Source organism: Oncorhynchus gorbuscha, linkage group LG25 (assembly GCF_021184085.1).
Source record: "Oncorhynchus gorbuscha isolate QuinsamMale2020 ecotype Even-year linkage group LG25, OgorEven_v1.0, whole genome shotgun sequence".
NCBI lineage: Eukaryota > Metazoa > Chordata > Actinopteri > Salmoniformes > Salmonidae > Oncorhynchus > Oncorhynchus gorbuscha.
Window position 1 is genome coordinate 50,354,027 of NC_060197.1, and position 27,728 is coordinate 50,381,754.

The 27,728-nt window shown below is 38.1% G+C and overlaps 1 protein-coding gene across 1 annotated transcript in view; it reads left to right on the forward strand.

Moving 5' to 3' along the window:
• The window catches only part of zgc:158659 (uncharacterized protein LOC791141 homolog), a 78,907-nt gene that overhangs the window by 17,731 nt on the left and 33,448 nt on the right, over positions 1-27,728 (forward strand). The window contains 12 exon segments of the mRNA XM_046329101.1: positions 1,501-1,567; positions 1,570-1,599; positions 2,059-2,274; positions 12,068-12,194; positions 12,315-12,438; positions 14,697-14,948; positions 15,051-15,136; positions 17,769-17,874; positions 19,452-19,604; positions 19,818-19,949; positions 20,347-20,471; positions 21,698-21,779. Of these exon segments, the coding sequence (XP_046185057.1) occupies positions 1,501-1,567; positions 1,570-1,599; positions 2,059-2,274; positions 12,068-12,194; positions 12,315-12,438; positions 14,697-14,948; positions 15,051-15,136; positions 17,769-17,874; positions 19,452-19,604; positions 19,818-19,949; positions 20,347-20,471; positions 21,698-21,779 (1,500 nt within the window).

Here is a 27,728-nt window from a genome sequence, read left to right on the forward strand (position 1 = left end):
CCTGTACCCTCTACACACCTGTACCCTCTACACACCTGTACCCTCTACACACCTGTACCCTCTACTACACCTGTACCCTCTACACACCTGTACCCTCTACTACACCTGTACCCTCTACACACCTGTACCCTCTACTACACCTGTACCCTCTACTACACCTGTACCCTATACTACACCTGTACCCTCTACTACACCTGTACCCTCTACTACACCTGTACCCTCTACACACCTGTACCCTCTACTACACCTGTACCCTCTACTACACCTGTACCCTCTACACACCTGTACCCTCTACACACCTGTACCCTCTACTACACCTGTACCCTCTACTACACCTGTACCCTCTACACACCTGTACCCTCTACACACCTGTACCCTCTACACACCTGTACCCTCTACACACCTGTACCCTCTACTACACCTGTACCCTATACTACACCTGTACCCTCTACTACACCTGTACCCTCTACACACCTGTACCCTATACTACACCTGTATACTAATCAAATTCAAATTTATTTATATAGCTACCAGCTGATATCTCAAAGGCTTCAGAAACTCCATCTTGTAAAAGCACGCTTACTGTTGATTAATTATAACAGAACATGTCAAATGTTCATAAATGACCAGTGGTCATTATAAGGCAGAACAGTTGAAACTGGAGCAGCAGCACAGTTGGACTTGCCTGTCAGGTAGTCCTGGGGCATTGGGCTCAGGTCCTCCGAGTCCTTCTGACTGACTTGTGCTGTTCAAATGTTCTTGACCAGCATGGTTGAATATTGGTTGAAACTGGAGCAGGAGCATGGCCAGGTGGACTGGGGACAGCAAGGAGTCCTCATGTCATCTTTGTGGGCGTGAAACCAGCAGGAGGCGGGGACAGCAAGGAGTCATCATGTCAGGTAGTCCTGTTTTAGGGCTCAGGTCCTCCGAGAGACGCACTTAGATTTACTACACCTGTCCTGTGTGACCCTCCGTACTTTTCCACCCCATCCTCAAGGTGAAACAGGCAGCATGGCCAGGTGGACCAGCAAGGGTCATCATGTCAGGTAGCTGGTTCTATCGACACCTCCCTGGGCAACACCTGACCCTCTACACAGGAAAAGATCCTCAACAGACCCTCTACACACCTGATAGGTCGGTACCCTCTACACACCTGTACCCTACACACCTGTACACACACCTGTACTACAAACCTGTACCCTATACTACACCTGTACCCTCTACTACACCTGTACCCTCTACACACCTGTACCCTATACTACACCTGTACCCTATACTACACCTGTACCCTATACTACACCTGTACCCTCTACTACACCTGTACCCTCTACACACCTGTACCCTATACTACACCTGTATACTCTTCTACTACCTGTTCAGGTTCCTCATCTTTGCTTACTGTTGATTAATTGGTCAAAAGGTATTATCGTTCACTTTTGCCTGTGTGTGATTGGTCAGTAGTCCTTCTGACTGACTTGTGCTCTCTTCTCATTGGTCCAGGAGGAGTCGTGTTACATCTTTGTGGGCGTGACCCAGGAGGCGGAGACAGACACACACCCCATCCTCAAGACAACCGAGAGGAAAAGATCCTCAACAGACACACAGACACACACGCACACACACACACACACACACACACACACACACACACACACACACACACACACACACACACACACACACACACACACACACACACACACACACACACACACACACACACACACACACACACACACACACACACACAACGTGATCACACTCTTAAGCCATTCCTCTCTTTCCTCCCTGTGTATCTCCCTCCCCCAGTATATCCGTAGCTGTATAACGGTTGGCCGCCATATTAGCATGCCCATCTGTGAGTTTGAGCTGGATTGTATATGAATGTGTATCAAGGTGTGTGTGTGTGTGTGTGTGTGTGTGTGTGTGTGTGTGTGTGTGTGTGTGTGTGTGTGTGTGTGTGTGTGTGTGTGTGTGTGTGTGTGTGTGTGTGTGTGTGTGTGTGTGTGTGTGTGTGTGTGTGTGTGTGTGTGTGTGTGTGTGTGTGTGTGTGGTTGTAATCAGGTTTTGCCATAGGCATGCCCATCTGTGAGTTTGAGCAGCTGAAGGACCCTGAGGTTCAGGACTTCAGAAGGAGCATACTGGGCGTGTGCAGAGAGGCTATGGAGGAGAGGGAAGGAGGCGGGGCTGAGACACAGGCCCTCTATGTCTATCCCCCCAACGTGGAGTCAGCCCCGGAGCTGCCACAACACATCTTCTGCAAACTGGACAAGGGTTAGCACTGTTATTACTGCTATACACTGTATTATACTACACTATAACTACACTATACATACACAACACTACACTATAACTAGAGGACTAGTGGTCCTCCTGTAGCTCAGTTGGTAGAGCATGGCGCTTGTAACGCCAGAGTAGTGGGTTCGATCCCCGGGACCACCCATACGTAGAATAATGTATGCACACATGACTGTAAGTCGCTTTGGATAAAAGCGTCTGCTAAATGGCATATATTATTATTATTATTAACTACACTATAACTACACTATAAATACACTATACATACACAACACTACACTATAACTACACTATAACTACACTATACATACACAACGCTACACTATAACTACACTATACATACACAACACTACACTATAACTACACTATAACTACACTATACATACACAACGCTACACTATAACTATACTATAACTACACTATAACTACACTACAGCTACACGATAACTACACTATACATACACAACACTAAACTATAACTACACTATAACTACACTATAACTACACTTTACTATACTATACCTATGCCACAACTACACTATAACTACACTACAACTACACCATACTACATTATACATACACTCCACCATAACTACACTACAACTACACCATACTACATTATACATACACTCCACAAACTACACTATAACTACACTACAACTACACCATACTACATTATACATACACTCCACCATAACTACACTACAACTACACCATACTACATTATACATACACTATAACTACACCATACTACATTATACATGCACTCCACCATAACTACACTACTACTACACTATAACTACACCATACTACATTATACAAACACCTCAGCATAGCTACACTACAACTACATTATAACTACACCATACTACATTATACATGCACTCCACCATATCTACACTACAACTACACTATAACTACACCATACTACATTATACATGCACTCCACCATATCTACACTACAACTACACTATAACTACACCATACTACATTATACATGCACCGCACTATAACTACACTATAACTATATTATAACTACACTATAACTGTACTATACCTACACTATACCTACATCACACTACACTATACATACACTACACTATAACTTCACTATACTACAACAACACTATATTATGCTATAATTACACTATACCACAATGCAGCTACACTACACTATAACTACACCATATTATACCACACTATAACGACACCATATTATACTACATTATAACTACACTGTACTATAACTACACTATACTATAACTACACCATATTATACTACATTATAACTACACCATATTATACTACATTATAACTACACTATACTATAACTACACTATACTATAACCACACTATACTATAACTACACTATACTATACCTACACTATACTATAACTACACCATACTACAACAACACTATATTATGCTATAATTACACTATACCACAATGCAGCTACACTACACTATAACTACACCATATTATACCACACTATAACGACACCATATTATACTACATTATAACTACACTATACTATAACTACACTATACTATAACCACACTATACTATAACTACACTATACTATACCTACACTATACTATAACTACACCATATTATACTACATTATAACTACACCATATTATACTACATTATAACTACACTGTACTATAACTACACTATACTATAACTACACCATATTATACTACATTATAACTACACCATATTATACTACATTATAACTACACTATACTATAACTACACTATACTATAACTACACTATACTATAACTACACCATATTATACTACATTATAACTACACTGTACTATAACTACACTATACTATAACTACACTATACTATAACTACACCATATTATACTACATTATAACTACACTATACTATAACTACACTATACTATAACTACACTATACTATAACTACACCATATTATACTACATTATAACTACACCATATTATACTACATTATAACTACACTATACTATAACTACACTATACTATAACCACACTATACTATAACTACACTATACTATAACTACACTATACTATAACTACACCATATTATACTACATTATAACTACACCATATTATACTACATTATAACTACACTGTACTATAACTACACTATACTATAACTACACCATATTATACTACATTATAACTACACCATATTATACTACATTATAACTACACTGTACTATAACTACACTATACTATAACTACACCATATTATACTACATTATAACTACACTGTACTATAACTACACTATACTATAACTACACTATACTATAACTACACTATACATTTACATAATTTAAGTCTTTAGCAGACGCCATATTATACTACATTATAACTACACTGTACTATAACTACACTATACTATAACTACACTATACTATAACTACACCATATTATACTACATTATAACTACACCATATTATACTACATTATAACTACACTGTACTATAACTACACTATACTATAACTACACCATATTATACTACACTATAATACAACTACACTATACTATAACTATACCATATTATACCACACTAGAACTACACCATATTATACTACACTATAATACAACTACACTATACTATAACTACACCATATTATACTACATTATAACTACACTATAATATAACTACACTATACTAGAACTACACCATACTATACTACATTATAACTACACTATACTAGAACTACACTATACTATAACTACACTATACTATAACTACACTATACTATAACCACACTATACTATAACTACACTATACTATAACTACACTATACTATAACTACACCATATTATACTACATTATAACTACACTATACTATAACTACACTATACTATAACTACACCATATTATACTACATTATAACTACATTATACTATAACTACACTATACTATAACTACACCATATTATTCTACATTATAACTACACTATACTATAACTACACTATACTATAACTGTACTATACCATAACTATACTATAAATACACTATGCTATGACTAAGCCATACTACACTATAACCACACTATACTATAACTACACTATACTATAACTACACTATACTATAACTACACCATATTATACTACATTATAACTACACTATACTATAACTACACTATACTATAACTACACCATATTATACTACATTATAACTACATTATACTATAACTACACTATACTATAACTACACCATATTATTCTACATTATAACTACACTATACTATAACTACACTATACTATAACTGTACTATACCATAACTATACTATAAATACGCGATGCTATGACTTTTACCACCCTACAACAACACTATACTGCACTATAACCATACTATAACTGTAACTGTACCATACTACACTATTACTGCACTATACTACGCTACACCTATACTATAACTGTACAATACTACACTATCACTACACTATACTACAACTACACTATAACTACACCATATTATACTATACTATAACTACACTATACTATAACTACACTATACTACAACTACACTATACTATAACTACACCATATTATACCACACTAGAACTACACCATATTATACTACATTATAACTACACTATACTATAACTACACTATACTATAACCACACTATACTATAACTACACTATACTATAACTACACTATACTATAACTACACCATATTATACTACATTATAACTACACTATACTATAAATACACTATGCTATGACTAAGCCATACTACACTATAACCACACTATAATATTACTATTCTTTACTATAACTACACTACACATTTACCACCCTACAACAACACTATACTGCACTATAACCATACTATAACTGTAACTGTACCATACTACACTATCACTACACTATACTACAACTACACTATAACTACACCATATTATACTATAACTACACTATACTATAACTACACTATAATATAACTGTACCATACTACACTATCACTATCACTATACTACAACTATACTATAACTATACCATACTATACTATTGATGCACTATACTACGCCTATACTGTAACTATATCATACTATACTACATTATATTATACTACACTATAACCATACTACAACTATACCTGTAACATACTACACTATAATATACTATACTACACTATATTATACTATACTACACTGTATTATACTGCACTATAACACACTACAACCACACTATATTATACTATACTACACTGCACTACATTATTATACCACACAACAACTACACTATATTATACTATACTACACTATATTATACTATACTACACTATATTATACTATACTACACTGTATTATACTATACTACACTATATTATACTATACTACACTGTATTATACTGCACTATAATACACTACAACCACACTGTATTATAATATACTACACTATATTATACTATACTACACTGTATTATACTGCACTATAATACACTACAACTACACTATAGTATACTATACTACACGACATTATACTATACTACACGATATTATACTATACTACACTGTATTATACTGCACTATAATACACTACAACTACACTATAGTATACTATACTACACGACATTATACTATACTACACTACAACCACACTGTATTATACTATACTACACTGTATTATACTGCACTATAATACACTACAACCACACTATATTATACTATATATACTACACTATATTATACTATACTACACTGTATTATAATATAATACACTATATTATACTATACTACACTGCAGTATACTATAATACACTATTATGGTCCTTCTGTAGCTCAGTTGGTAGAGCATGGCGCTTGTAACGCCAGGGTAGTGGGTTCGATTCCCGGGACCACCTATACGTAGAATGTATGCACACATGACTGTAAGTCGCTTTGGATAAAAGCGTCTGCTAAATGGCATATATTATTATACTATACTATACTGTATTATACTGCACTATACTGCACTACAACCACACTGTATTATACTATACTACACTATATACTATACTACACTATATTATACTACACTATAAAACACTACAGCTATACTATATTATACTATACTACACTATATTATACTATACTACACTATATTATACTATACTACACTGTATTATACTATACTACACTATATTATACTATACTACACTGTATTATACTATACTACACTATATTATACTATACTACACTGTATTATACTGCACTATAATACACTACAACCACACTGTATTATACTATACTACACTATATTATACTATACTACACTATATTATACTATACTACACTGTATTATACTGCACTATAATACACTACAACCACACTGTATTATACTATACTACACTATATTATACTATACTACACCATATTATACTATAATACACTATGTTATACTATAGTACACTATATTATACTATACTACACTGTATTATACTATACTACACTATATTATACTATACTACACTGTATTATACTGCACTATAATACACTACAACTACACTATATTATACAATGCTACACTGTAGTATACTATACTACACTATATTATACTATACTACACTGTATTATACTATACTACACTATATTATACTATACTACACTATATTATACTATACTACACTATATTATACTATACTACACTGTATTATACTGCATATAATACACTATGTATTATACTATACTACACTATATTATACTATACTACACCATATTATACTATAATACACTATGTTATACTATAGTACACTATATTATACTATACTACACTGTATTATACTATACTACACTATATTATACTATACTACACTGTATTATACTGCACTATAATACACTACAACTACACTATATTATACAATGCTACACTGTAGTATACTATACTACACTATATTATACTATACTACACTATATTATACTATACTACACTGTATTATACTGCACTATAATACACTACAACCACACTATATTATACTACAAAAACTGTATTATACTTCAATACAACACACTAAACTACACTATGTTATACTATACTACACTGTATTATACTACACTATATTATACTATACTACACTGTATTATACTACACGATATTATACTATACTACACTGTATTATACTGCACTATAACACACTACAACCACACTATATTATACTATACTACACTGTATTATACTGCATTATAACACTACAACCACACTATATTATACTATACTACACTGTATTATACTGCAATTTAATACACTACAACCTGCACTACATTATTATACCACACTATATTATACTATACTACACTATAACACACTACAACCACACTATATTATACTATACTACACTGTATTATACTATACTACACTATATTAAACTATACTACACTGTATTATACTATACTACACTGTATTAAACTATACTACACTATATTATACTATACTACACTATATTATAATATACTATACTATATTATACTGCACTATAATACACTACAACCACACTATATTATACTACACTACACCGTATTATACTATACTACATGATATTATACTATACTACACTGTATTATACTGCACTATAATACACTACAACCACACTATATTATACTATACTACACTGTATTATACTGCACTATAATACACTACAACTACACTATATTATACTATATCACACTATATTATACTATACTGCACTATATTATACTATACCACACTATATTATACTATACTACACTATATTATACTATACTACACTGTATTATACTGCACTATAATACACTACAACTACACTATATTATACTATACTACACTATATTATACTACACAACAATGCACTACATTATTATACAACACTACAACTACACTATATTATACTATAATACACTGTATTATACTGCAATATAACACTACAACCACACTATATTATACTATGCTACACTGTATTATACTATACTACACTATATTATACTATGCTACACTGTATTATACTACACTATATTATACTATACTACACTGTATTATACTGCACTATAATATACTACAACTACTCTATATTATACTACACAACAATGCACTACATTATTATACAACACTACAACTACACTATATTATACTATAATACACTGTATTATACTGCAATATAACACACTACAACCACACTATATTATACTATGCTACACTGTATTATACTATACTACACTATATTATACTATACTACACTATATTATACTATACTACACTATATTATACTATACTACACTATATTATACTATACTACACTGTTTTATACTGCACTATAATACACTACAACCACACTATATTATACTACAAAAAAACTGTATTATACTTCAATATAACACACTACAACTACACTATATTATACTATACTACACTGTATTATACTGCAATTTAATACACTACGACCTGCACTACATTATTATACCACACTATATTATACTATACTACACTATAACACACTACAACCACACTATATTATACTATACTACACTGTATTATACTATACTACACTATATTATACTATACTAAACTATATTATACTACACTATATTATATTATACTACACTGTATTATATTATACTACACTATATTATACTATACTACACTATATTATACTACACAACAATGCACAACAATGCACTACATTATTATACAACACTACAACAACACTATATTATACTATACTACACTATATTATACTATACTACACTATATTATTCTGCAATATAACACACTACAACCACATTATTATATATTATATTATACTATACTATACTACACTATATTATCAAATCAAATCAAATCAAATTTATTTATATAGCCCTTCGTACATCAGCTGATATCTCAAAGTGCTGTACAGAAACCCAGCCTAAAACCCCAAACAGCAAACAATGCAGGTGTAAAAGCACGGTGGCTAGGAAAAACTCCCTAGAAAGGCCAAAACCTAGGAAGAAACCTAGAGAGGAACCGGGCTATGTGGGGTGGCCAGTCCTCTTCTGGCTGTGCCGGGTAGAGATTATAACAGAACATGACCAAGATGTTCAAATGTTCATAAATGACCAGCATGGTCAAATAATAATAAGGCAGAACAGTTGAAACTGGAGCAGCAGCACAGTCAGGTGGACTGGGGACAGCAAGGAGCCATCATGTCAGGTAGTCCTGGGGCACGGTCCTAGGGCTCAGGTCCTCCGAGAGAGAGAAAGAAAGAGAGAATTAGAGAGAGCATATGTGGGGTGGCCAGTCCTCTATTATATTATACTATACTACACTATATTATACCATACTACACCTTATTATTACACCTTATTATACCATACTACCATACTACACTATATTATACTGTACTACACTATAGTATACTATACCACACTACATTATACTATACTACACCACATTATACTATACTACTATACTACACTATATTATAGTATACTATACCACACTATATTATACTATAATACACTATATTATACTATACTACACTACAACTACACTATATTATACTATACTATACTGTATTATACTATACTACAGTATATAATACTATACCACATTGTATTATACTGCACTATAATACACTACAACTACACTATATTATACTATACTACACTATATTATACTATACTACACTGTATTATACTGCACTATAATACACTACAACCACACTATATTATAATATAGTACACTATACTATACTACACTATATTATACTATACTATATTATACTATACCACACTATATTATACTATACTACACTATATTACACTACAACCACACTATACTACACTATATTATACTATACTACACTGTATTATACTGCACTATAATACACTACAACCACACTATACTACACTGTATTATACTATACTACACTATATTATACTATACTACGCTATATTATACTATACCACACTATATTATACTATACTACACTATATTATACCACGCTACACTATATTATACTGTACTACACTATATTATACTATACTACACTATATTATACTGTACTACACTAAATTATACTGCACAACACTGTATTATACTGCAATATAACACACTACAACTACACTATATTATACCATACTACACTATATTATACTATACTACACTATATTATACTATACAACACTATACTATACTACACTGCACTGCATTATACTGCAATATAACACACCACAACCACACTATATTATACTATACTACACTATACTATACTACACTGTATTATACTGCAATATAACACACTACAACTACACTATATTATACTACACAGCACTGCACTACATTATTATACCACACTTCTAATACACATTTGTGTACTATACTATACTACACTGCACTACTATATCATGCTATACTATGGTATACTACACTACATGACACTGTGTTATACTACACCAGACTATACTGCAATATACTACACTATACTATGTTATCTACATTGTATATATATATATATATATATATATATACCCCCACTGTATATACCCCCACTGTGCAACGCTACACTATACTATATTAACACTAACCACAATAGATCTACTGCAAACTGGATAAAGGTTAGTACGTGTGTGCGTGCGTGTGTGTGCGTGCGTGTGTGTGTGTGCGTGTGCACGATTTGCAGTAGAGAAAGGAATGCGCGTCAGTGTGAAAAATTATATTTGTTTGTATTATCATATTAGTATTTACAGTATTCCGTGTGTTTTTGAGAAATGTAAATATTTAATTGACATTTTGTTGTCTTTCTCTTCTCCTCCCACCTCCAGGTCGCCTGATAGTCACTATCTGGGTGATTGTCTCTCCCTCCAACTCTAAACAGAAGTACACCCTAAAGATCAGCCATGACAGTCTGCCTGAGCAACTTATAGCAGAGGCCATCAGGAAGAAGACTAGGTGGGTGATGACGGTGTGTATGTCAGGGTGGTGGTACATCAAGCTTCCTCACACTACAGAAACAGGAGAGAGGCTTACAGTAGGAGATGGTGCTAGAGAATAACCCCCCCAACCCCCCAGGTCTATGCACCTGTCGGCCCAGCAGCTGAGGCTGTGTGTCCAGGAATACCAGGGGCAGTACATCCTGAAGGTCTGTGGATGTGATGAATACCTGCTGGAGAAATACCCCCTCAGTCAGTACAAGGTAAATATATACCCCTCAGTCAGTATAAATATATACCCTCTCAGTCAGTATAAATATATACCCTCTCAGTCAGTACAAGGTAAATATATACCCCCTCAGTCAGTATAAATATATACCCCCTCAGTCAGTATAAATATATACCCCCTCAGTCAGTATAAGGTAAATATATACCCCCTCAGTCAGTATAAATATATACCCCCTCAGTCAGTATAAATATATACCCCTCAGTCAGTACAAGGTAAATATATACCCCTCAGTCAGTACAAGGTAAATATATACCCCTCAGTCAGTATAAATATATACCCCCTCAGTCAGTATAAATATATACCCCCTCAGTCAGTACAAGGTAAATATATACCCCCTCAGTCAGTATAAATATATACCCCCTCAGTCAGTATAAATATATACCCCTCAGTCAGTACAAGGTAAATATATACCCCTCAGTCAGTACAAGGTAAATATATACCCCTCAGTCAGTATAAATATATACCCCTTCAGTCAGTATAAATATATACCCCTCAGTCAGTACAAGGTAAATATATACCCCTCAGTCAGTATAAATATATACCCCTCAGTCAGTACAAGGTAAATATATACCCACTCAGTCAGTATAAATAAATACCCCCTCAGTCAGTATAAATATATACCCCTCAGTCAGTATAAATATATACCCCCTCAGTCAGTATAAGGTAAATATATACCCCCTCAGTCAGTATAAATATATACCCCCTCAGTCAGTATAAATATATACCCCTCAGTCAGTATAAATATATAACCCCTCAGTTAGTATAAGGTAAATATAAACCCCTCAGTCAGTATAAATATATACCCCCTCAGTCAGTATAAATATATACCCCCTCAGTCAGTATAAGGTAAATATATACCCCTCAGTCAGTATAAATATATACCCCCTCAGTCAGTATAAATATATACCCCTCAGTCAGTACAAGGTAAATATATACCCCCTCAGTCAGTATAAGGTAAATATATACCCCCTCAGTCAGTACAAGGTAAATATATACCCCACAGTCAGTACAAGGTAAATATATACCCCCTCAGTCAGTATAAATATATACCCCCTCAGTCAGTACAAGGTAAATATATACCCCCTCAGTCAGTATAAATATATACCCCCTCAGTCAGTATAAATATATACCCCCTCAGTCAGTATAATTATATACCCCCTCAGTCAGTACAAGGTAAATATATACCCCTCAGTCAGTATAAATATATACCCCTCAGTCAGTATAAATATATACCCCCTCAGTCAGTATAAATATATACCCCCTCAGTCAGTATAAATATATACCCCCTCAGTCAGTATAAATATATACCCCCTCAGTCAGTATAAATATATACCCCCTCAGTCAGTATAAATAAATACCCCCTCAGTCAGTATAAATATATACCCCTCAGTCAGTATAAATATATACCCCCCCCTCAGTCGGTATAAATATATACCCCCTCAGTCAGTATAAATATATAACCCCTTCAGTCAGTATAAATATATACCCCCTCAGTCAGTACAAGGTAAATATATACCCCTCAGTCAGTACAAGGTAAATATATACCCCCTCAGTCAGTATAAATATATACCCCCTCAGTCAGTATAAATATATACCCCCTCAGTCAGTATAAATATATACCCCCTCAGTCAGTATAAATATATACCCCCTCAGTCAGTATAAATATATACCCCTCAGTCAGTACAAGGTAAATATATACCCCTCAGTCAGTATAAATATATACCCCTCAGTCAGTATAAATATATACCCCTCAGTCAGTATAAATATATACCCCTCAGTCAGTATAAATATATACCCCTCAGTCAGTACAAGGTAAATATATACCCCCTCAGTCAGTATAAATATATACCCCCTCAGTCAGTACAAGGTAAATATATACCCCCTCAGTCAGTACAAGGTAAATATATACCCCCTCAGTCAGTATAAATATATACCCCTTCAGTCAGTATAAATATATACCCCCTCAGTCAGTACAAGGTAGGACAGAGAGAGAGACAGGCACGCACACACACACACACACACACACACACACACACACACACACACACACACACACACACACACACACACACACACACACACACACACACACACACACACACACACACACACACACACACACACACACACACACACACAGTCATGGCTGATCCATAGACACACACACATATTAACGTGATCACACTCTTAAGCCATTCCTCTCTTTCCTCCCTGTGTATCTCCCTCCCCCAGTATATCCGTAGCTGTATAACGGTTGGCCGCCTGCCCCACCTGATGTTAGTGTCAAAGGACAGTCTGTACAGCCAGCTCCCAGGCAGTGGGTTTGTAGCTCCCTCCTACAGTCGGCGGACCCCCCAGCCCAGCCCTTGTCCTGGGGGAGGAGATCCCAGCTCACCCCGTTCCCTCTGGGCCTTCAACACCCTGCTGAGGGTCCGCCTGCTCTGTGCTACATATGTCAACGTTAACATCAGAGACATTGACAAGGTAGGGGTAGACAGACACGCTCCATAATGATAATATCAATTGATGTCAATATTAACTGTCTGTGACATCATGGTGTCTCCTGTAACTGATCAACTGTTGTAGATATATGTTAGAACTGGTATCTATCATGGAGGAGAGCCGCTGTGTGACAACGTCAACACCCAGAGAGTACCCTGCTCCAACCCCAGGTAACATTACTACACCACCACAACACCACTATAGCATTACTACAACATTACTACAACACTATTATAACATTACTGCAACACTATTATACTACTACTACAACACTATTATAACACTACTACAACACTATTATACTACTACTACAACACTACTACAACACTATTATAACATTACTGCAACACTATTATACTACTACTACAACACTACTACAACAACATTACTACAACATTACTATAGCATTACTATAACATTACTACAACACTATTATAACATTACTGCAACACTATTATACTACTACTACAACACTACTATAACAACATTACTACAACATTACTACAGCACAACTACAACACTACTACAACATTACTACAACATTACTACAACACTATCATAACATTACTATAACATTACTATAACATAAATACAACATTACTACAACACTACTACAACACTACTACAACACTATTATAACATTACTGCAACACTATTATACTACTACTACAACACTACTATAACAACATTACTACAACATTACTACAGCACAACTACAACACTACTACAACACTACTACAACACTACTACAACACTACTACAACACTACTACAACACTACACAACACTACTACAACACTATTATAACATTACTGCAACACTATTATACTACTACTACAACACTACTATAACAACATTACTACAACATTACTACAGCACAACTACAACACTACTACAACATTACTACAACATTACTACAACACTATCATAACATTACTATAACATTACTATAACATAAATACAACATTACTACAACACTACTACAACACTATTATAACATTACTGCAACACTATTAAACCACTACTACAACACTACTACAACAACATTACTACAAAATTACTACAACATTACTATAGCATTACTATAACATTACTATAACATAACTCCAACAATACTACAACATTACCATAGCATTACTATAGCATTACTATAACATTACTATAACATGACTACAACATTACTACAACATTACCATATCATTACTATAGCACTACTATAACATTACTATAGCATAACTACAACATTACTATAACATTACTATAACACTATTATAACATTACTACAACATTACCATATCATTACTATAGCACTACTATAACATTACTATAACACTATTATAACATTACTACAACATTACTACACCACTATTATAACATTACTGCAACACTATTATACCACTACTACAACACTACTACAACAACATTACTACAACATTACTTCAGCACAACTACAACACTACTACAACATTACTACAACATTACCATATCATTACTATAGCATTACTATAACATTACTATAGCATTACTACACCACTATTATAACATTACTGCAACACTATTATACCACTACTACAACACTATTATAGCATTACTATAACATTACTACAACATTACTACAGCACAAATACAACACTACTACAACACTATTACTACAACACTACTATAGCATTACTACAACATTACTACAACATTACTACAGCACAAATACAACACTACTACAACACTATTACTACAACACTAGTATAGCATTACTATAACATTACTACAACATTACTACAGCACAAATACAACACTACTACAACACTATTATAACATTACTATAACATTACTACAACATTACTACAGCACAAATACAACACTACTACAACACTATTACTACAACACTACTATAGCATTACTATAACATTACTACAACAACATTACGACAACACTACTACAACATTACTACAACATTACTACAACATTACTACAACACTATTATACCACTACTACAACACTATTATAACACTACTACAACACTACTACAACAACATTACTACAACATTACTACAGCACAAATACAACACTACTACAACACTATTACTACAACAACATTACTACAGCTGTTGTATTCAGCATTTCACTGTAAGGTCCACTACACCTGTTGTATTCAGCATTTCACTGTATGGTCTACTACACCTGTTGTATTCAGCATTTCACTGTGAGGTCTACTACACCTGTTGTATTCAGCATTTCACTGTATGGTCTACTACACCTGTTGTATTCAGCATTTCACTGTGAGGTCTACTACACCTGTTGTGTTCAGCATTTCACTGTATGGTCTACTACACCTGTTGTATTCAGCATTTCACTGTAAGGTCTACTACACCTGTTGTATTCAGCATTTCACTGTAAGGTCTACTACACCTGTTGTATTCAGCATTTCACTGTGAGGTCTACTACACCTGTTGTGTTCAGCATTTCACTGTATGGTCTACTACACCTGTTGTATTCAGCATTTCACTGTGAGGTCTACTACACCTGTTGTATTCAGCATTTCACTGTGAGGTCTACTACACCTGTTGTATTCAGCATTTCACTGTAAGGTCTACTACACCTGTTGTATTCAGCATTTCACTGTAAGGTCTACTACACCTGTTGTATTTTGCTCATGTGACAAAGACAATTTGATTTGATGGTTCTTTGAGAATATAGAGTCTTCATATGAATCAAACACCCCAGCAATGGCTCAACCCTTATCAACTACAACATTTCTACAACTCGACAAAGTATCTCATCAGCCTCTTCTCTCTCTCCTCTCCAGGTGGAATGAGTGGCTGTCCTATGACATCTACATGACGGACCTCCCTCACTCCGCCAGACTCTGTCTCTCCATCTGCAGCGTCAAGGGACGCAAGGGAGCCAAAGAGGTAGCTACCGCATATACTAACCTGTCTGTGGTACTAGTACTAACATATACTAACATATACTAACCTGTCTATGGTACTAGTACTAACATATACTAACCTGTCTATGGTACTAGTACTAACATATACTAACCTGTCTGTGGTACTAGTACTAACATATACTAACATATACTAACCTGTCTGTGGTACTAGTACTCAACATATACTTACCTGTCTGTGGTACTAGTACTAACATATACTAACCTGTCTGTGGTACTAGTACTAACATATACTAACCTGTCTGTGGTACTAGTACTAACATATACTAACATATACTAACCTGTCTGTGGTACTAGTACTCAACATATACTCACCTGTCTGTGGTACTAGTACTAACATATACTCACCTGTCTGTGGTACTAGTACTAACATATACTAACCTGTCTATGGTACTAGTACTAATATATACTAACCTGTCTATGGTACTAGTACTAACATATACTAACCTGTCTATGGTACTAGTACTAATATATACTAACCTGTCTATGGTACTAGTACTAACATATACTAACCTGTCTGTGGTACTAGTACTAACATATACTAACCTGTCTGTGGTACTAGTACTAACATATACTAACCTGTCTGTGGTACTAGTACTAACATATACTAACCTGTCTGTGGTACTAGTACTAACATATACTAACATATACTAACCTGTCTGTGGTACTAGTACTCAACATATACTCACCTGTCTGTGGTACTAGTACTAACATATACTCACCTGTCTGTGGTACTAGTACTAACATATACTAACCTGTCTATGGTACTAGTACTAATATATACTAACCTGTCTATGGTACTAGTACTAACATATACTAACCTGTCTATGGTACTAGTACTAATATATACTAACCTGTCTATGGTACTAGTACTAACATATACTAACCTGTCTATGGTACTAGTACTAATATATACTAACCTGTCTATGGTACTAGTACTAACATATACTAACCTGTCTATGGTACTAGTACTAACATATACTAACCTGTCTATGGTACTAGTACTAACATATACTAACCTGTCTATGGTACTAGTACTAATATATACTAACCTGTCTATGGTACTAGTACTAACATATACTAACCTGTCTATGGTACTAGTACTAATATATACTAACCTGTCTATGGTACTAGTACTAACATATACTAACCTGTCTATGGTACTAGTACTAATATATACTAACCTGTCTATGGTACTAGTACTAACATATACTAACCTGTCTATGGTACTAGTACTAACATATACTAGCCTGTCTATGGTACTAGTACTAATATATACTAACCTGTCTATGGTACTAGTACTAATATATACTAACCTGTCTATGGTACTAGTACTAACATATACTAGCCTGTCTATGGTACTAGTACTAATATATACTAACCTGTCTATGTTGTGTGTCTGTTTACTAGCACTGTACGTTCACTTGAACAGATATCAACCTGTGTGTGTGTGTGTGTGTGTGTGTGTGTGTGTGTGTGTGTGTGTGTGTGTGTGTGTGTGCGTGCGTGCGTGCGTGCGTGCGTGCGTGCGTGCGTGCGTAGGAGCACTGCCCGCTGGCGTGGGGCAACGTGAACTTGTTTGACTACAAGGACACGTTAGTGTGTGGAAAAGTAGCGCTCAGCCTGTGGCCAGTTCCTCACGGTTTAGAGGACCTGCTCAATCCTATAGGAGTGGCCGGATCCAACCCTAACAAGGTAAGGAACACCTAGGCTTTATGGGAAACTCCTGTCTGTCTGGATTGGTTGAAGATATACTTTTTAGCATTTAAATGTGTTATTGGACAGAGGAGAAGACCATGGGAAAGTTGGACACACAAGCAGTGGGCTGGATTTGAACCCTGACCTCTTTGGGGTCAACTGCTGATGTATTTCTGTTTAACCTCATATGATCTCTTCTTCACCCTGTAGGAAACTCCATGTGTTGAACTAGAGTTCTCATGGTTCAACCAGGTGGTCCTGTTTCCTGATGAACAGCAGATAGAGGAACACGCCAACTGGACCATCTCTAGAGAACTGGGCTACAACTACAGTCTAGGACTGGTGAGAGAACTGGGCTACAACTACTGTCTAGGACTGGTGAGAGAACTGGGCTACAACTACTGTCTAGGACTGGTCAGAGAACTGGGCTACAACTACTGTCTAGGACTGGTGAGAGAACTGGGTTACAACTACAGTCTAGGACTGGTGAGAGAACTGGGCTACAACTACAGTCTAGGACTGGTCAGAGAACTGGGCTACAACTACAGTCTAGGACTGGTGAGAGAACTGGGCTACAACTACTGTCTAGGACTGGTCAGAGAACTGGGCTACAACTACTGTCTAGGACTGGTGAGAGAACTGGGCTACAACTACAGTCTAGGACTGGTGAGAGAGTGAGAGTACTGGACAGACCTCCAGTTCTTTGGTGATGATGGTCTTGTGATGCTGTGTGTTTCAGAGTAGCAGGCTGGCGTGTGACAGTAGTGTGTCAGCGGCAGATGGTGAGCAGCTCAGGTCTCTCTGTAGCAGAGATCCTCTCTATGAGCTGTCTGAACAGGAGAAGGACTTTCTCTGGAGACACAGGTAACTGCTGTAGGTGGAGTGTGTGTCTGTCTCTTAGCCCAACTCTATACCGTTCTATTGGCAAGAAACTGAAATATTGAACCAAACTAGAATAGGTTTAGATAATACAAGCTGAACCGAATGCCCTCCCTCTCTCTCACCCTCCCTCTCTATCACACTCTCCATCCCTCCTTCTCTTCCTCCCTCTCTCTCACACTCTCCCTCCCTCCCTCTCTCTCACACTCTCCATCCCTCCTTCTCTTCCTCCCTCTCTCTCACACTCTCCCTCCCTCCCTCTCTCTCACACTCTCCATCCCTCTTTCCCTTCCTCCCTCTCTCTCACACTCTCCCTCCCTCCCTCTCTCTCACACTCTCCATCCCTCCCTCCCTCTCTCACACTCTCCCTCCCTCCCTCTCTCTCACACTCTCCCTCCCTCCCTCTTTCTCACACTCTCCATCCCTCCCTCCCTCTCTCACACTCTCCCTCCCTCTCTCTCACACTCTCCATCCCTCCTTCCCTTCCTCCCTCTCTCTCACACTATCCCTCCCTCCCTCTCTCTCACATTCTCCATCCCTCCCTCCCTCTCTCACACTCTCCCTCCCTCCTTCTCTCTCACACTCTCCTCCCTCTCTCTCACACTCTCCATCCCTCCCTCCCTCTCTCACACTCTCCCTCCCTCTCTCTCACACTCTCCGTCCCTCCTTCCCTTCCTCCCTCTCTCTCACACTCTCCCTCCCTCCCTCTCTCTCACAATCTCCATCCCTCCCTCCCTCTCTCACACTCTTCCTCCCTCCCTCTCTCACACCCTCCCTCCTTCCCTCCCTCTCTCACACTCTCCCTCCCTCTCTCTCACACTCTCCATCCCTCCTTCCCTTCCTCCCTCTCTCTCACACACTCCCTCCCTCCCTCTCTCTCACACTCTCCATCCCTCCCTCCCTCTCACACTCTCCCTCCCTCTCTCTCACACTCTCCATCCCTCCTTCCCTTCCTCCCTCTCTCTCACACTCTCCCTCCCTCCCTCTCTCTCACACTCTCCATCCCTCCCTCCCTCTCACACTCTCCGTCCCTCCCTCCCTCTCTCACACTCTTCCTCCCTCCCTCTCTCACACCCTCCCTCCTTCCCTCCCTTTCTCACACTCTTCCTCCCTCCCTCTCTCCCTCTCCCTCCTTCCCTCCCTCTCTCCCTCCATTTCTGTATCCCTCGCTCCCTCCCTCTTTCTCCCTCCCTCCCTCCCTCATCTTCTAGACATTACTGTGTGAACATTCCAGAGTCTCTTCCTAAGCTGCTGCTGTCAGTCAAATGGAACTCTAGAGATGAGTGGTCACAGGTATGGCTGTCTGTCGGTCTGTTTCTCCTCTAGAATAGCTGTCTGTCGGCCTGTTTCTCCTCTAGAATACCTGACTGTCTGTCGGCCTGTTTCTCCTCTAGAATACCTGTCTGTCTGTCTGTTTCTCCTCTAGAATACCTGTCTGTCTGTCGGCCTGTTTCTCCTCTAGAATACCTGTCTGTCTGTCGGTCTGTTTCTCCTCTAGAATACCTGTCTGTCTGTCGGTCTGTTTCTCCTCTAGAATACCTGTCTGTCTGTCTGTCTGTTTCTCCTCTAGAATACCTGTCTGTCTGTCGGCCTGTTTCTCCTCTAGAATACCTGTCTGTCTGTCGGTCTGTTTCTCCTCTAGAATACCTGTCTGTCAGTCTGGCGGTCTGTTTCTCCTCTAGAATACCTGTCTGTCTGTCTGTCGGTCTGTTTCTACTCTAGAATACCTGTCTGTCTGTCAGTCTGTTTCTCCTCTGGAGTACCTGTCTGTCTGTCGGCCTGTTTCTCCTCTGGAATACCTGTCAGTCTGTCAGCCTGTTTCTCCTCTAGAATACCTGTCTGTCTGTTTCTCCTCTAGAATACCTGTCTGTCAGTCTGTTTCTCCACTAGAATACCTGTCTGTCTGTTTCTCCACTAGAATAACTGTCTGTCTGTTTCCCCACTAGAATACCTGTCTGTCTGTTTCTCCACTAGCATACCTGGCTGTCTGTCGGTCTGTTTCTCCTCTAGAATACCTGTCTGTCTGTCAGTCTGTTTCTCCTCTAGAATACCTGTCTGTCAGTCTGTTTCTCCACTAGAATACCTGTCGGTCTGTCTCTCCTCTAGAATACCTGTCTGTTTGTCAGTCTGTTTCTCCTCTAGAATACCTGTCTGTCTGTCAGTCTGTTTCTCCACTAGAATACCTGTCTGTCTGTCAGTCTGTTTCTCCACTAGAATACCTGTCTGTCTGTCGGTCTGTTTCTCCTCTAGAATACCTGGCTGTCTGTCTGTTTCTCATCTAGAATACCTGTCTGTCAGTCTGTTTCTCCTCTAGAATACCTGTCTGTCAGTCTGTTTCTCCTCTAGAATACCTGTCTGTCTGTTTCTCCACTAGAATACCTGTCTGTCTGTCAGTCTGTTTCTCCTCTAGAATACCTGTCTGTCTGTTTCTCCACTAGAATACCTGTCTGTCTGTTTCTCTTCTAGAATACCTGTCTGTCTGTCTGTTTCTCTTCTAGAATACCCGACTGTCTGTTTCTCTTCTAGAATACCTGTCTGTCAGTCTGTTTCTCCTCTAGAATACCTGTCTGTCAGTCTGTTTCTCCTCTAGAATACCTGTCTGTCTGTTTCTCCACTAGAATACCTGTCTGTCTGTCAGTCTGTTTCTCCTCTAGAATACCTGTCTGTCTGTTTCTCCACTAGAATACCTGTCTGTCTGTTTCTCTTCTAGAATACCTGTCTGTCTGTCAGTCTGTTTCTCCTCTAGAATACCTGTCTGTCTGTCTGTTTCTCTTCTAGAATACCCGACTGTCTGTTTCTCTTCTAGAATACCTGTCTGTCTGTTTCTCTTCTAGAATACCTGTCTGTCTGTTTCTCCACTAGAATACCTGGCTGTCTGTCTGTTTTTCCCCTAGAATACCTGTCTGTCTGTTTCTCCACTAGAATACCTGTCTGTCTGTTTCTCCACTAGAATACCTGGCTGTCTGTCTGTCTGTTTTTCCCCTAGAATACCTGTCTGTCTGTTTCTCCACTAGAATACCTGTCTGTCTGTTTCTCTTCTAGAATACCTATCTGTCTGTTTCTCTTCTAGAATACCTATCTGTCTGTTTCTCCTCTAGAATACCTGTCTGTCTGTTTCTCTTCTAGAATACCTGTCTGTCAGTCTGTTTCTCCACTAGAATACCTGGCTGTCTGTCTGTCTGTTTCTCCTCTAGAATACCTGTCTGTCGGTCTGTTTCTCCTCTAGAATACCTGTCTGTCTGTCAGTCTGTTTCTCCTCTAGAATACCTGTCTGTCAGTCTGTTTCTCCTCTAGAATACCTGTCTGTCTCTCAGCCTGTTTCTCCTCTAGAATATCTGTCTGTCTGTCTGTCTGTTTCTCCTCTAGAATACCTGTCTGTCTGTTTCTCTTCTAGAATACCTGTCTGTCTGTCGGTCTGTTTCTCCACTAGAATACCTGTCTGTCTGTCTGTCTGTCTATTTCTCCACTAGAATACCTGTCTGTCTGTTTCTCCTCTAGAATACCTGTCTGTCTGTCTGTCTGTTTCTCCTCTAGAATACCTGTCTGTCTGTCTGTCTGTTTATCCTCTAGAATACCTGTCTGTCTGTCTGTCTATTTCTCCTCTAGAATACCTGTCTGTCAGTCTGTTTCTCCTCTAGAATACCTGCCTGTCTGTCTGATTCTCTTCTAGAATTCCTGTCTGTTTGTCGGTCTGTTTCTCCTCTAGAATACCTATCTGTCTGTCTGTCAGTCTGTTTCTCCTCTAGAATACCTGTCTGTCTGTCTGTTTCTCTTCTAGAATACCTGTCTGTCGGTCTGTTTCTCCACTAGAATACCTGTCTGTCTGTTTCTCCTCTAGAATACCTGTCTGTCTGTTTGTCTGTTTCTCCTCTAGAATACCTGTCTGTCTGTCTGTCTATTTATCCTCTAGAATACCTGTCTGTCTGTCTGTTTCTCCTCTAGAATACCTGTCTGTCAGTCTGTTTCTCCTCTAGAATACCTGTCTGTCTGTCTGTCTATTTCTCCTCTAGAAGACCTGTCTGTCTGTCAGTCTGTTTTTCCTCTAGAATACCTGTCTGTCTGTCAGTCTGTTTATCCTCTAGAATACCTGTCTGTCTGTCTGTCTATTTCTCCTCTAGAATACCTGTCTGTCTGTCAGTCTGTTTTTCCTCTAGAATACCTGTCTGTCTGTCAGTCTGTTTCTCCTCTAGAATACCTGTCTGTCTGTCTGTATCTCCTCTAGAATACATGTCTGTCTGTCTGTCTGTTTCTCCTCTAGAATACCTGTCTGTCTGTCTGTCTGTTTCTCCACTAGAATACCTGACTGTCTGTCTGTCTGTTTCTCCTCTAGAATGTCTGTCTGTCTGTCTGTCTGTCTGTCTGTCTGTCTGTCTGTCTGTCTGTCTGTCTGTCTGTCTGTTTCTCCTCTAGAATACCTGACTGTCTGTCTGTCTGTCTGTTTCTCCTCTAGAATACCTGACTGTCTGTCTGTCTGTCTGTTTCTCCTCTAGAATACCTGACTGTCTGTCTGTCTGTTTCTCCTCTAGAATACCTGTCTGTCAGTCTGTCTGTTTCTCCTCTAGAATACCTGTCTGTCAGTCTGTTTGTCCTCTAGAATACCTGTCTGTCTGTCTGTTTGTCCTCTAGAATACCTGTCTGTTTGTCTGTTTCTCCTCTAGAATACCTGTCTGTCTGTCTGTCTATTTCTCCTCTAGAAGACCTGTCTGTCTGTCAGTCTGTTTTTCCTCTAGAATACCTGTCTGTCTGTCAGTCTGTTTATCCTCTAGAATACCTGTCTGTCTGTCTGTCTGTCTATTTCTCCTCTAGAATACCTGTCTGTCTGTCAGTCTGTTTTTCCTCTAGAATACCTGTCTGTCTGTCAGTCTGTTTCTCCTCTAGAATACCTGTCTGTCTGTCTGTATCTCCTCTAGAATACATGTCTGTCTGTCTGTCTGTTTCTCCTCTAGAATACCTGTCTGTCTGTCTGTCTGTTTCTCCACTAGAATACCTGACTGTCTGTCTGTCTGTCTGTTTCTCCTCTAGAATACCTGTCTGTCTGTCTGTCTGTCTGTCTGTCTGTCTGTCTGTCTGTCTGTCTGTCTGTCTGTCTGTCTGTCTGTCTGTCTGTCTGTCTGTTTCTCCTCTAGAATACCTGACTGTCTGTCTGTCTGTCTGTTTCTCCTCTAGAATACCTGACTGTCTGTCTGTCTGTCTGTTTCTCCTCTAGAATACCTGACTGTCTGTCTGTCTGTCTGTTTCTCCTCTAGAATACCTGACTGTCTGTCTGTCTGTTTCTCCTCTAGAATACCTGACTGTCTGTCTGTTTCTCCTCTAGAATACCTGTCTGTCTGTCAGTCTGTTTCTCCTCTAGAATACCTGTCTGTCTGTCAGTCTGTTTGTCCTCTAGAATACCTGACTGTCTGTCTGTTTCTCCTCTAGAATACCTGTCTGTCTGTCAGTCTGTTTCTCCTCTAGAATACCTGTCTGTCAGTCTGTTTGTCCTCTAGAATACCTGTCTGTCTGTCGGTCTGTTTCTCCACTAGAATACCTGTCTGTCTGTCTGTCTGTCTGTCTATTTCTCGACTAGAATACCTGTCTGTCTGTTTCTCCTCTAGAATACCTGCCTGTCTGTCTGTTTCTCTTCTAGAATACCTGTCTGTTTGTCTGTTTCTCCTCTAGAATACCTGTCTGTCTGTCTGTCTGTCTATTTCTCCTCTAGAATACCTGTCTGTCTTTCAGTCTGTTTGTCCTCTAGAATACCTGTCTGTCTGTCTGTCAGTCTGTTTGTCCTCTAGAATACCTGTCTGTCTGTCAGTCTGTTTGTCCTCTAGAATACCTGTCTGTCAGTCTGTTTGTCCTCTAGAATACCTGTCTGTCTGTCTGTTTGTCCTCTAGAATACCTGTCTGTTTGTCTGTTTCTCCTCTAGAATACCTGTCTGTCTGTCTGTCTATTTCTCCTCTAGAAGACCTGTCTGTCTGTCAGTCTGTTTTTCCTCTAGAATACCTGTCTGTCTGTCAGTCTGTTTATCCTCTAGAATACCTGTCTGTCTGTCTGTCTATTTCTCCTCTAGAATACCTGTCTGTCTGTCAGTCTGTTTTTCCTCTAGAATACCTGTCTGTCTGTCAGTCTGTTTCTCCTCTAGAATACCTGTCTGTCTGTCTGTATCTCCTCTAGAATACATGTCTGTCTGTCTGTCTGTTTCTCCTCTAGAATACCTGTCTGTCTGTCTGTCTGTTTCTCCTCTAGAATACCTGTCTGTCTGTCTGTCTGTCTGTCTGTCTGTCTGTCTGTCTGTCTGTCTGTCTGTCTGTCTGTCTGTCTGTCTGTCTGTCTGTCTGTTTCTCCTCTAGAATACCTGACTGTCTGTCTGTCTGTCTGTTTCTCCTCTAGAATACCTGACTGTCTGTCTGTCTGTCTGTTTCTCCTCTAGAATACCTGACTGTCTGTCTGTCTGTCTGTTTCTCCTCTAGAATACCTGTCTGTCTGTCTGTCTGTCTGTCTGTCTGTCTGTCTGTCTGTCTGTCTGTCTGTCTGTCTGTCTGTCTGTCTGTCTGTCCTCTAGAATACCTGTCTGTCTGTCTGTCTGTCTGTCTGTCTGTCTGTCTGTCTGTCTGTCTGTCTGTTTTTCCTCTAGAATACCTGTCTGTCTGTCTGTCTGTCTGTTTCTCCTCTAGAATACCTGACTGTCTGTCTGTTTCTCCTCTAGAATACCTGTCTGTCTGTCAGTCTGTTTCTCCTCTAGAATACCTGTCTGTCAGTCTGTTTGTCCTCTAGAATACCTGTCTGTCTGTCTGTCTATTTCTCCTCTAGAATACCTGTCTGTCTGTCAGTCTGTCTCTCCTCTAGAATACCTGTCTGTCTGTCTGTCTGTCTATTTCTCCTCTAGAATACCTGTCTGTCTGTCTGTTTCTCCTCTAGAATACCTGTCTGTCTGTCTGTCTGTCTGTCTGTCTGTCTGTCTGTCTGTCTGTCTGTCTGTCTGTCCTCTAGAATACCTGTCTGTCTGTCTGTCTGTCTGTCTGTCTGTCTGTTTCTCCTCTAGAATACCTGTCTGTCAGTCTGTTTCTCCTCTAGAATACCTGTCTGTCTGTCTGTCTGTTTCTCCTCTAGAATACCTGTCTGTCTGTTTCTCCTCTAGAATACCTGTCTGTCTGTCTGTTTCTCCTCTAGAATACCTGTCTGTCTGTCTGTCTGTCTGTTTCTCCTCTAGAATGTCTGTCTGTTTCTCCTCTAGAATACCTGTCTGTCTGTCTGTCTGTTTC